Source organism: Raphanus sativus, chromosome 3 (assembly GCF_000801105.2).
Source record: "Raphanus sativus cultivar WK10039 chromosome 3, ASM80110v3, whole genome shotgun sequence".
Lineage (NCBI taxonomy): Eukaryota > Viridiplantae > Streptophyta > Magnoliopsida > Brassicales > Brassicaceae > Raphanus > Raphanus sativus.
Genome location: NC_079513.1, coordinates 23,897,755 through 23,911,326, shown reverse-complemented (window position 1 = coordinate 23,911,326; position 13,572 = coordinate 23,897,755). Strand labels below are relative to the sequence as shown.

The 13,572-nt window shown below is 33.9% G+C and overlaps 3 protein-coding genes across 3 annotated transcripts; all 3 read right to left on the bottom strand.

Moving 5' to 3' along the window:
• Positions 1 to 93: 93 nt before the first annotated feature.
• On the bottom strand, positions 94 to 1,320 carry LOC108847672 (ylmG homolog protein 2, chloroplastic). The gene is given in 4 exon segments (XM_057005745.1): positions 94 to 241; positions 244 to 457; positions 610 to 815; positions 989 to 1,320. Coding segments are annotated over 4 exon segments (756 nt in total). The 5' UTR covers positions 1,304 to 1,320; the 3' UTR covers positions 94 to 220.
• Positions 1,321 to 2,152: 832 nt separating this feature from the next.
• On the bottom strand, positions 2,153 to 3,140 carry LOC130509462 (protein OXIDATIVE STRESS 3 LIKE 1-like). The gene is made up of 2 exons (XM_057005470.1): positions 2,895 to 3,140; positions 2,153 to 2,769 (listed from the first exon to the last, which is right to left on the bottom strand). Exons 1-2 carry the CDS (start codon positions 3,107 to 3,109, stop codon positions 2,286 to 2,288), a joined length of 699 nt encoding a protein of 232 aa, XP_056861450.1. The 5' UTR covers positions 3,110 to 3,140; the 3' UTR covers positions 2,153 to 2,285.
• A 4,981-nt stretch (positions 3,141 to 8,121) lies between these two features.
• Positions 8,122 to 9,048, bottom strand: LOC130509105 (ethylene-responsive transcription factor ERF016-like). The gene has a single exon (XM_057004731.1). It carries the CDS (start codon positions 8,909 to 8,911, stop codon positions 8,288 to 8,290), a length of 624 nt encoding a protein of 207 aa, XP_056860711.1. The 5' UTR covers positions 8,912 to 9,048; the 3' UTR covers positions 8,122 to 8,287.
• Positions 9,049 to 13,572: the final 4,524 nt, after the last annotated feature.

Genomic DNA, 13,572 nt, shown 5'->3' with positions numbered 1-13,572 from the left:
TCTTTCTTTGTAAGGTGTTAACCATACCATCTTGATAGCTCTTTGAAACTATCCTGCAAAGCAGAGGCTTAAACCCTTGGTAAAAGTTGCTAATGAAGAACAAAGATTAATATTGCATTGAAATTGTGCAAAGTCTTACAGAGTTGTGTATATAAGAGACACAAGTCTTTGTTTATTCAAAGACTAAAAAGGTAGAAAAGAGGAGAGTTTTTAGAAAGCTTCAGGTCATCGGTCTATGGTCCTCTTGGTCCTGGCCAACCTTCTCCTTCTCGTCCACTTTGTCTCAGGAGATGATGGAGAAGCCGCTCCTTCAGCTGGAGGGAGCTCACAAGGAAGCGCCATAGCACTGCTGGTGAAGGCATTGAGCACAAGGAAGGCCAAAATGGGAGACAGATCCAATCCTCCGAGAGGCGGTATGACTCCTCTGAATAAGTTCAAGTATGGATCGCATAAAGTGCTGTTACAACGGTAAAACACATAATTAGCATTCAACCCCAAAAGGTTCTCTGACCAACACTTAAACCATTCAAGAGTTGGAGAGAAAGGAGAGATCCAAAAGAAACTTCCTCTAGTGGCATTTCTCAAAATACAAGCAGAGAAAACAGTAACCTGAGGGGGCTGACAATGACAGGAGGAGCAGTAGGGAACCAGGTGAGTACTAGACGGAGAACAAGAACGTTGCTATAAATGTTGAGGAAGTTTATCAACCCGTTAGCAACCACCAATCCAGCAACTGAATCTCCAGGCAGAACCGCTGCAAAACCGTGATTAGCCATCGCAAAACTCACCCTTGTAGTAGTGTTTCTCAAACGAACCTGAGGAAAAAAAAACAAAACAAAAGGCTTCTTCACCAATTAACCAGAAGCAACGCACACAAAAAACACAGCCTTTACTTATCTACTGAAACAGAGACATAGAGAAGAGTAGAGTAGAACAAAAAAAGATATTAACTTTAGGACATAAACAAAACGTTTACTTAGAGAACTACCTCGTCGCAAAGACCGCGAAACTCGGAGGACAAGCGAACCGCTTCCTGGAACAGAGGGTTCCTATAGGCGAGTGAATGGAAGAAGCCTGAGAATTTCTCAGTAGCAGAGGCCAGAGAACGATGGAGGTCTTGAATCAACTTGACGGAGTCTGAAACAGGTGGTAGAAGTAGCAAATTGGGTTTGTTCGGACGCAGGAGTGGAGTTTTTTGCGTAAATGCAGAGGATAGAGATACAAAAAAGTTCGGTATCGGTCCTGACGGAGACGATTTGACGCTTCTTTTGGTAGCTGGTTCGTTCGCACTCGCCTCCTCCATTGCAGGCTGCAGAGGTCTCTGACGTTCAATTGAGAAGCTGAAAGAAGATAAACGTGGACTAGTTTTAATCACTGTCCCTGAGACCCTAACCTTTTACTTCGCCCAGAAGGTCTTACCTACTCAATAAGTCAGTAAACGAGCCTTTCAAGGTTTTGTATATTTTACATTTTTAAGTTACTGTATAAAAGAGATTACTGAAATCTTGTAATTACTATTCACGAGTTGGAGGTTGCAACATATACACAATGTAGTGATGTACAATCTTTAACCTTAGAAAATCCTGGGCAAGCTTATGTGGAATCGACCTACCAAACAATAGACTATGATTAATCCAGGTTTTTTAATTGGGTTCTTAATTTCGGCTTTTTAGTTTTTCTTATATTTTAACTAAAAAATCGTCTTTCAAATAATAAATATAAGAACTGTCTGTTAGTTGAAAAATTTAAAAAAAAATGTCGAATCATGAATTAAAAACTCTTAATAAAAAAACGGAGTTAATCATCTCTCTAAAGGACTAGTATTAAACGTGGTTTTGGTAAAGTCTCTTAAGTGACCAGTGTTAAACGAGATCCTTGACTATGTTCCAGTTCAACAGATTAGTCCTCTCACAAGCAAAAAAAAAAAAAACACTTCCGATTTGCTAATTAAGTACACAGGAAGAACTACAAACAATGAACAGTGGACATAAATGCCTCTTCACAGAAATGTACTTGAAAGAAAGTTGGTAGTTCAGATTCAAACCTCATCATCTTCTTCTCACCAAACATTCACAGCTTCATCTCTTAATTGATTACTACTTGTCGTATCATAGATTATTATAGTTGTTTCATATGGTTTTAGCATTAAAACTTGGCTAAGAACAAGAAAGGATCCGTTAAACTCGTCTGTACATTCTCTAGATGTTACTCCAAGAAAATACTAAAAGGATTTAACTTCAAAAATATAAATTTACAAAAAAAAAAACACAAAATGTTAATCCTTCCTACGAGTCAGTGGAACCAATACCACTCGCCGTCGCCGGAAAACACCTCGGAGTTTCAGCCACCGAATACGATCTCCAGGCACAAAAACCCATTGACGACGAATGAGAAGACTTCATATTACCAAAAGACCCTTGACTCCCAGGACACAGCCTCGGAGGAGATCCAGTGGACGTCGTCGGACTTGTTCCCGTAGACGAGTCTCCGCCGGACGAAGAACCTTCCTCGGCAGCAACCACCACAGCAAGCGTCAACGCGCTCTTGCTCTTGCTCGAGCTCATGGTCTGTCTCTTCGAGATCCTTCCACGTGGACTCTTCTCCCAAATCTTATGGCAGAGGAGATTCCTCCGACGACGACTGTAAGGATTCTCCGGCTTCGCCAAATCTTTCATTGAAGAATAACAAGAAGCCAACGCCGACGCAGCATCCTCAGCTAAATTCGTGAAAGACTTTGACTTTCCATTGTAATAATTCGATATCCCTTTCCTACACAAACCACATTCAAAAAGAAAAACATTCAGAAAAAAACTCTTACTTATGTCTTAAAAAAAAGTTTCTGACTCTCTCTAGATTCAGACAGCAAGACATTAAGTTTTGAAAGAGATTTTTACCTAACGGGTAAGACTTCTTCGAGAGCTTCCATCAAATCAAGAGGACCCTTGTCCGGAGATGACTCAGCTTCATTATCTTCCTCGTCATCGTCATCGCTATTCTTCCCAATAGAAGAATTAGAAGGTGAAGAGACCGACTCAGAAGAAGACAGATGCAGATGATCACCGGAGATATCAAACACGTAAGATTCAATTCTATCCATCTCAGTCGTCATTTGGAGTTAGCAGAAATGAAAGAGGGAGAGACGATGGATCTTTATAGTTTGATTCTTGTCCCTTCGTACGTACTCTCGTGGTCTCGTTGACTTGGTTGTTATTACTTTCTTTATTAAATGTTAGTAAAATTTTAAATGAAAAAGTGAGAACGATGAAGAGGATAAAGTAACTGTTGACTCAACCTTATCACATCAGTGGACACGTGGCGGTTCCTTAACCGTTGCGGCTATATAGGAACTGGGAACGAATGTAACGTGGCAGTGCCGAGATGGATGCTTTCTGAGAAACGGTGAGGGTTATCCACATACAGAAGATGGGACCCGATAAATGCCGATTTAAGCCGACAGTATTTTATTCATGTGGTATTTATTTTTCAAAGGAATAACAGCTGAATAAGATTTCACATTGAATTTGGAAATGTCCTCTTACCAGTTACCACTTTTGGAATATTTAATGTTTATCTTCTTCTATCATTCATTATAAATTATAATCCATTGTCCAGATTTTCCAAGATTTTGTCATTATTACTTTTATAGATATAACACCATTTTCATTAGTATTATCATCATGATTATTGTATAATTACCACCATGTTCTATATATACATTAGTAATTCATTTTATTTGATGTTTAAAGTTAATATATAAAATTTAAGATATGCTTATCTTTTCTAAAATTTATCTTGATATATAAAAAATATTTGAAAAATTAATTAACCAATAAGACTGCCATGTTAGATAACTGATCATATCTTAATCATAAATATCAAACAAAATTGATTTGTTACCTATAGTAACGAGTAGGGCTGGATAAATTAACCGAATCCGAAAATCTGAACCAAATCCGATCCGATAAAAACGAATCCGAACCGATCTGAACCCGACATAAATACCGAATGAATCTTGTTTTATGGTATTTTGGGTTATGGATATTATCTGAACCGAATCCAAATTTAAATGGATATCCGATAGAACCCGAAACATTCCAAAAAATCTTGTACCAAACATGATTTCAATTTCTGATATGTATCCAAAATACACTTAGATATATGAAACATCTAAATTATTATCTATTACATAAAGGTTGGTGGTTTTATAACATGGAAGTTTATGGTTGAAGATTGCGGTTGAAGTTCAAAGCTTTTATATTTTGATTTTTTGTTCATTGAACAATGCTTCTCATTTCATGAGAAATTGGTTTTCGTTTTATGCTTTCATTTATTTGGTTTTATTTCTATCGATAGATATATTTACTTTTTCGTTTGATTTTGAATTATCAAGATTGATGTTCCTTTTTTTTTTTTGAATCAATCTTACTTATGTTTTGGTTACAAAATTTATACAAATAAACTATTTAAAAAATAAAAAAAAACTGATTTTACTTATATCTTTAAGATTGAAGTTTGAAAAGTTTGTAGTTGAAGGTTGAAGATGGTGCTTGCCGTTGAAACTTGAAGTTTTATTTAAGTTTTTGGTTTTTGATTTCATTAAATAATATGTTTTCCATTTGGTTTTGGTTTTGGCTTTAGTTTTTCTTTGAATTCTCTCATTTGTTTTGTTTTATTTATATCATTAAAGATGTTTAGCTTTCGTTTTAAATTTGCGTCGTTTTATAGTTGTTTTCTTTGGTCAGTGACAAAATTGATGTTTTTACTTACTTACTTGTATTGCAAGTTACAATTTATTTAGATTTGTATTGGTTATATTTAGTATAAACGATATACTTAAGAACCAAAAGTCCGTTTGAGACCTAAACCCGATAGTATTTCGGGTTATATCAATACCAAAATAATTTACCAACCCCGATCCGAACCGAAGAGCACCCGAACCGGTTCCGAACCCAAATTTTAAATTATCCGAATGGGGTTGGTTTTCGGTAACCATTAAAATCCGAACCCGATTAAAATAGAACCAACACCCGAATAGTACCCCGGCAGCCCTAGTAATGAGAACATTACTTGGTATCAAGGATTTGAAAGGATTTCACTTTTTTCTCAAATCTGCTTTTATTATATCTAGAATTTATAGAATTCTATATTAAATCTAAACTTATTAGATTAGTCATTTATATAAATTCTCTTAAATTCCAATTTACTGTAAAATATGAATTTTGTTAATAAAATCTATCAAATGAGATTTAGTGGAATTTAGATAACATTTTCCACTGAAAAATAATGAATCGAAATATCCCTTATATATGATGGTATTTGAAACTAAAAACTAAAAATAAAAAATTACTTGAGATCTTTTTAAAAAAACCAAAACTTTTGAAATGAAAAAAAAATTTGAAAATAAATTTCTAATAACTTTTAGATATATTATATATTTCATAAGACGATAATAATATTATCACCGTAATTTAAAAAAATATTACAGATTCAAAAAAATACTAAAATTTCTTCAAAAAACATAAATCTTGTAACAGGATTGTTAAAAATTTATTCAATTCTCAGATTTTCTTGAATTTAATCAAATCTTAATTCTCTCAAATTCTTGATTCAATGAACTCCACTTGACTTGTAGCCGAAAAAAGTCTTTGCCCATCAAATAAATTTAAACACAAAGAGTAAATGTTAACAAATTAACATGTATAGTTGATTGACAAGTCTCACAGTTAATTTATGTTTAATAGATTGGCGGAACTGTTTAATCCTGCTTCTCATCGGTGTTCACCTGCTGTGTTGGGTCTTAGGCACTTGGTGTGCTTCTTCCACCGTTTCTTTCCGGTTAGTGTATGGCTTGGTGGTTCTTTTGTGTCCTGGTTCTGGTTCTCTTGTGATTTGGTTTAGGCGGTTTTTTTGAAGTGTCTTGCTCCCTCTAGTGTTTGGGTTTTAAGGGTTGCTGTTTCCAGTAGTTGGTATAGGATAGATGCATTGAACTTGTAGCTTCGCCAGGTCTCTTATTACCTTGGGACGAGGGTTAAGCAAGAGATCATCTTATCCTTTCTCCAGTCAAGTTCAGGCTGGTGCTTTTGATTCCTTGGTTTGGGTCTGCTCTCTCGCCTCCTTTATGCTGTACAGTTGTAGCTTTTGGGACTTGCTGGTTTCTTTTGGAGCGACTGTATTATCATCTAGTTCTGTCTACTTGAGAGTGAGGATTGGTGGGATTGATTTCATGGAGCTAGACCTCCAAAAACTGAGTTTTTTTTCAAGCTAATAATGTGGATAAAAGAAAAGCTAAGTAGTTTGGAGGGTTCGAGCTCATGATTTCCATCGCTGATGGTATACAATTACAATCATTAATGTATAAGGAATGCACGCCATTAGAAGACTACTGTCTTCGTGTATTGCGTTTGTCTTTCTTTGATATTTTTCTATTTATCCTCTCTTATGACATATCTATTGATATGTTATTGTGCTTGGTTTTGTAATATGTTGGAACTTTTTGCCTATATGGCTTGTTAATGATACAAAGCGTTAAAAAAAAAAACGTAGAATTGAAATGAAAGCCTTTTAATTTCTGTTTGACTTCAACTTTGTGGTTTTTTTTTGTGATTTTTAGCAAAAAAAAAAAAGTTATGGTTTTCGTATATGATTTGCATCCATTGCTGTGTTACCTTTAGGAACTGAACCATTGTCCGTATGATCATAAAAATGTGCCTCATTCGTTTATATTTATATACGAGAATTTTATTTAAATATATGTACGAGGATGAAGACGAGAGTACTTTGGCAAAACAAAAGAAATAAGACTAGTTGGGGTAGGTTGCGTAAAGCATTCATAATTCAATCAAAACCGCGTATCAACATAAGATCTCATCTCATCATCATTCTCATGGGTCCTCCTTTAGCCCTCTTCTATAGACCCACTCTCGTTCACTTTTCCCTTTTCAATTTATATTTCAATCTAACGTGTTCGAACACTTAACCCCACTCATTGTTGTTGCCCCCACCGTGTTGTACGTCCAATCACGTGGCGTTGCCAAACTCCTTAATTCTATTTGCTCCATGTGTGGCCAGTTTATGCCATCCATAATCCATTTCCTATTCCTCACTAACATCAAGTTAAATACCTAACATAGTAGAGGCAAGTTACATCCTTTTGGTTGCTTATGGCGTACAACCAACTTCATCTTCAACAACATCTTGAGAAGGACCTCTCTTGGCCAAGACTATGCCTCGTAAGTCGTAATTCTGGCTTTGCCATATTCACCGTACAAAGGGAGAAGTTATAGACGGTCAAGAAGGACCTAAATGGCTGAAGATAATTGTTGATGTTTTTTTTCTGGTCATGTGGTCGTCAAAACTTAACAGTATATATGTTTCCGAAAATGTTAGTGTTGTATAGAATTATATGGTTGATAAGCCAAAGGTTTGGGAGAGTTTATAAGATTTTTATAATATTGTGAACTAAAAAAATATATAATTCATCACATGATCTAAAGGAACGATTTGTTAGAGATACGTTTCGAATTACCCTCCGACCAAGATATTATATTTGCTTTTCACTTCAAGTGATCAATTTACACTCTTCATCTGAGGCATGGTTACATGTAATAGTAATATCGTATCCTGATAATATCGATAGTCTCGTTGAATATATTTCACATGGAGTACAGGAATAAATCGTAAGTTTTTAGTGAAATATGGATCATAGATGTTACAATTATAGTGAATGAGATGGCCGTAAAAACAACTACGACACCATATCATGCCATCGATTCTTTGGACTTTTCCGTTTGGGTATGCATGTGTGATGTCTTTGCTTTTAACTTTCAGCGTGATGGATGTGTGCTTCTAGACAGTTCATTACATAACATAGTAAAATTTTCGTGTGTATTACAAATAAATTTTTGACCAAAAAAAATTCATATACAAATTTATAATAAAAGTTAAAATTCATTTCCGAACAAAACGCGAGTCCATAATGAAATATACATATATGGAACTTTATTTATAAACTTTGAAAACGTACATGACCAAACAATAGGGGTCAATATTGGCTTGTTAACCAAGAAAATGTAAGAAAAAAAGACAAAGTGAAAATGATGTGCAATGTAACCGAAAGCACAATAAACATACATAACAAATTTATTTATAAATTGTAATAAATAAAATAAAAAGAATAAGAAGATGAATAATAGCTACTAAACGAAACTAATAAGAGACTAGTAGCTTAATGATTCACCTTCAGTAATGATGGAATATTCAGTCCAAGATCACTACTAAAAAATGGATCTCAGAAATTCCAAAGATTAATATTGTAATGAGAGAAATCATCTTCAACAACATAAGCTCCATCGTAGTAAAAATCAGATGAGAGCTCATGTTCTTGTTGCTGTGACGAATCCTCCATGTAGAAGGTATCAAACTCTTCCGACATACCAAAATTCTCTTCCCATAGAGACGGCCAATACGTCGACGTATCAGTACCATTGCTATTATTCTCGTTGTTGTAATTATTATATTCACCAACTTCTCCTAACGTTGGCCCACCACTAATTTCTTCACGTGCCGAAATTTCTGTTACTTCCTCCGATGACTTATCGCCACGTTGCGACGTTGGTCGTTGTTGATGGGGTGGTAACAGTTCTTCTTTGGCGAAACGGTTAGCTGCCACCTGAATCTCCTGCGGCGTCATGGAACGTCCACCGGGTATATCCGGCGGATTATCCGGAAAGTTGAAACGCGCTCCGGCGCCTCGGAGACAGTAAAGAGCCGCGTCGAAAGCACGTGCCGCTTTCTCGGCGGAGTCGAAGGAGCCGAGCCAGATCCTTTCTCGGCTGTTTGGGAGACGGATCTCGGCTACCCATTTTCCCCACTTCCTCTTCCTTACACCTGTGTACTTGGGCGATGCATCCATATCTCTCTATACAAACAAAATGAACAGGGTATAGATAAGTGTGTTGGTGTATATATTTTTGGTTATTTAGGGTTTTTTTGTGTACTAATCCAGGTGCTTTTTTTTTGGAGTTGACAGTTATAGTGAGAATTGCGACTTGTTAGTGTATTTATATGTGTATTGTGTGTGATAAGTAGAGTATGAGAATTTGAGGAAGAAGGTCTTGGGTTGTCTGCGCGTTGAGGAAGATGATTACGTGGTAACGCGGTGATGACTTGTAAAGAGGCAGTCATGTTTATTATTTACCACACGTGCTGTATAATTCCTCGTTTCACAAGCATGTGCTAACTTTTTTTCACCAACCAATAAAATTACGGCCTTTATTCCTCTATATAACTTTAGCAGGAGAGCATGTTAAATTAGACTATGAGTAGATGATGCAGCACTATTGAATTTATAATGTTTGATCTTTTTACATTTTGGTTTGATTTTTTTTTATTTTTTTGCTTCAGGAGGTTAGTTTTCAGTTTTATATTCTACATCAAGTTAATGTCATAAAACCATGCTCCGATAAGCTGAAACATGTGATCTCGAGGGAGGCAGTTCTTAGGGTTTTTTTATTTCACTTGCTTAGGTTTTTTTTGTTTTTGGTTGGTTGAAACTTTGTATCGAAGAGAGTGATTAATAATCTAAGTACTGTATATTGTATATTAGTTTATTTGTCATCAATTGATTTTAAATTGAAAAATTGCAAGCATTGACAATATTTAAATCGACTTGACTAAGAGCATTATTATTGGGGGTTTCTCCCTCTTAGTTTCTCTAAATACATATATGTGTATGTAATTGTGGAGTTCTTTGATTTAAGAGAAACTCAACCAAAAGTTTCTTTATTGGAAACTTTTGGCTGAGTTTCTCTTAAATTAAAGAACTCCACAATTACATACACTTATATAATAGATACATACACATATATATATTTGGAGAAACTAAGAGGGAGAAACCCCCAATAATAATGCTCTAAGATGAATAATTTCAACTAGTCTGAAAGAGAGTCTAAACCACTGCAGTTGTAATTAATTGGTTTTGAAATGGTGTTACCGTGTTAGGTATAATCGGAAACCTTGTTTTAGATAGAGATATCCATCCCCCTGCACACGCAAAGCAAAAAAAAATAGGTTGGTACAGTTCGAGTTCTTTTGCCATATAAAAATCTCGTAACTCATTATTTTATAGAGAGACATGTGTTTTGGTCAATATCATATCATATTATTGTGTCACGTTCCATGATAGTTACGCTTGTGGAGGTCCCGGAGGAATTTTGGTTCTTCCCCCTTTTCTGCGCTGAATCTACAGTATATTAGCTTTTCTTTTAGTGTATTAACTTTTATCTTAAGAACAATAAAAAAATATGAATATTGTTTTAAACGTTAATTGATGTATTTAGGAGTTAAGATTAGCAGGTTTCCTATCACTTTTTCAATGCTGATTAGTTTTTTGTTGAGACAAAATTATATAGACCGTCGAGCAGTTTTTAAACCTAGACTGAACCGGTTGTCGAACCGGGTTGAACCTTAACCAACAATAATTAGGGTTGAATTAATGTCAAAATCTAACTAAAGTTGAACCGGTTGAAAATCCTTATTGAACCATTAAAAACCTGGAAATTGACGACCCAATGAACCAGCTAGTCTCGGTTCGTATACACACTAAAATTTTGTTAATGAAATAATTAATTTTAAATAAAAATAAGATTTGTTAAAGATTAATAAAGTATCGTCTCTTATCTTTTTTTTTGACGTTTCTGCAACTCATAAATTACAAAATTTACAAAGTTTAATATTCATATCAAAATATTGTTTTTTTATACTTCGCACTTTGTTTTGAAGATTTTATTAGTTGAAATATTTACGTTTGTGAAATTTGTATTTCAAAATATAACTTTCTGTATATATATTTTTTAAAAAAGTGATGAATATTTAGAGTGATAAAATCTGAGAATAAAATTTAAATGTAGTTTTCATATTGATCTTAAACTTGAACTATGAATATTTTTATCATTTTTGTTACATTTTAATTTTAATTTTTAAGTTTTTCTAAATATTATGACTATTTGAACATTTTATTTGTTATGATCTATTTTGTAAAAAAATATGAATATTATCTATAAAATATAATTAAATTCAGTTTAATCCAATCAAACCCGATCTTATAGATTCCATTTTAAAATGGAAACGCCTTTTTATGTAAATTTGAAATTTTTAAGATTTGTCTAAAAAAAGTAATTTTTTTAATTATATATATATGTTTGTTATCTGATATGAAAAAAAATAAAAGAAGGATGTGGAAAACAAGATAGGAATTGTTTACAATGACACTGTAAACCAATTGAAAAGGATGTAGCGCAGCTTGGTAGCGCATTTGTTTTGGGTACAAAATGTCACGGATTCAAATCCTGTCATCCCTACCTATTACTGCTCTTCTGAGCAGTAACGAAGAATCTATTTTAGATCTATTTTTTTAAAATAAAATTGGACATACATATAATTCTGAAATTTATGATATACTATGATATAGTATATACGTATAAAATACAAAATCGATTCGGGTTTAAATAAATCCGATCGAACCACAATAATCTATGATCCAAAAAAATTCTGGTTCGCAAATCCGTCGGTTTTAAAAGCACTGCCGTCAAGTAATAGACGTTCAGAAAATGGGTTTTGTTCCGTTTTTGGGCCAAAAATGTTCAAGCAAGTATTCTTTTCAAAGTGTACTAGTGCATGGGGATGTATATAACATAAAAATGTGTATTGATATAAAAATTAACAAATTTAGGTAGGGGATGCTAGTGTTTCTAAAATTCTCGTCTTGTTACATTCTATAAGATTAAATGCGACATTTAAAACTTTATACTTTAACCCGCGCTTTGCGCGGGATGAAATATCTATAAGATTTACATGTTTGAAATATAGAATCTATACTTGTTTTTGAAATTTTGTATAGTATTTTGATGTTTTTATTTTTACTATTAGTGATATTAGCTATTTTAGGTTACCCGTCGAGTATGGCTCAATAATTGACAGGCTGTAAACCGGTCACAGCCATTGATAGTTCCTAGCAGATTTTAACACGGGTTGTGAACAGAAAACCAATCCGGTATTGGTGGTTTGTTGATCGGTACGAACCACAAGCTGGAGTAAGGGAAAAGTTGATGAGAATTTTAGATTTCCCTTCAGAGAGGAATATGGATCAAACATTTGAACCAAATCCTTTTTGACAGTGGCATGGATTTTGTCCCCTTGAGATTAAAAAAACATAGAAAACCAAATCGTTAGACGTTAGCTAATGAAGTTAAATAGATACGTTAACAGTAAATTTAAAAAAACATATAATATGTTCATGTACATTCACGTTGCCATCCATTAACACCATTTCAATACTGAGACCACAGAAAGCAGAGAATTGCTTCCAAAGTGGATAACTTTCATTCTGATTTTTCACATGGTTTTGAACGGTTTCAAGTCAAAACACCGGTGAAAGCAACCATTGCCATTAGCTAAGAATGATAATGCTTTAATTTGAAACTGAGGGAAGGTTAATTTTGTGTGAATGCACAAACGTAATCGAGGCCCTATTTATATACATATAAGACTTGGAGAAGATGTCATTTAGGTCACGAATTTATGATTCTTTATACTTTCCATATTATCTTCATAAAATAAAATTTCTTGGCGATTTTATAAGAAAGATTTTAAAGATACGACGTATATGATAAGTTACAAAAAAAAAAGATACGACGTATACAATATTACTATAAATCGTTTGATTTAATAATGATACCATATTAAATTAAACAATACTCACGCCGAAATAATATAAGGGATTTATAAAGATTTACACACTTATTATAAGCCATAAATAGAATGTAATGGTTTTGTAAATATACGAAATCTCATTCAGCAAGTAATTAGGTCCCCCACCCCCTTCCCTCCAACGTACGAAATCTCATAAAAATTTACAAATGTACCAATTCTACAAATATATACAACCCCTTGACTAATGTTTTGAAAAGGTCCGTTCACTATATAATATTTCAAAGTTCATGTGCAGTCTGTATGAACGATATAATTTAATTTGAAATTTTAACACTACTATATTTTATAAACCTTGTTAAGTGCAATGTCCTAATTTAAGATAAGGGATTACGCACCAATTCTTGTTCAGTTCAAATGTTCAGAGTAATGTAACTAATGTAAATGAATAGTATAACCAAACCATTTGCACTATTTTGTTTCATAGATTACGTTATGCTAAAAAGGTTTGAAATATATCAAAACGTATATATTTTCCTCAAATCAGTCGAACCTAAACTACTATGCACAAAGACCTCCACTTCAAATATCACTCAAACCTAAACTACTATGCAGAAAGACCTCTACTTAAAATAACAAAATTTTGGAAAAAGTACAATTTTAAGCTTCACGTTTCTATTAAGCAATTACGGGGTTTTATAAATATGGTACACGATAGATAGAATAGGCGGATGTGGGTTATGCTATATCAAAACGTCTGTCCACATTAAGCAAATCCGGGTTAAAAATAGAGTTGCCATATTCAACAACGTTTGTATATAGTATACTTTTATGTGATAAATTAAATATGACGCCCATTGAATTAAA

Excerpts from the sequence above, each read along its gene's own strand:
- LOC130509462 (XM_057005470.1), bottom strand. The coding sequence starts at position 3,109 with ATGACGACTGAGATGGATAGAATTGAATCTTACGTGTTTGATATCTCC. Across the intron at positions 2,770-2,894 it reads GAAGAAGTCTTACCCGTTAG|GAAAGGGATATCGAATTATT; the intron begins GTAAAAATCTCT and ends TGGTTTGTGTAG.
- LOC130509105 (XM_057004731.1), bottom strand. The coding sequence starts at position 8,911 with ATGGATGCATCGCCCAAGTACACAGGTGTAAGGAAGAGGAAGTGGGGA.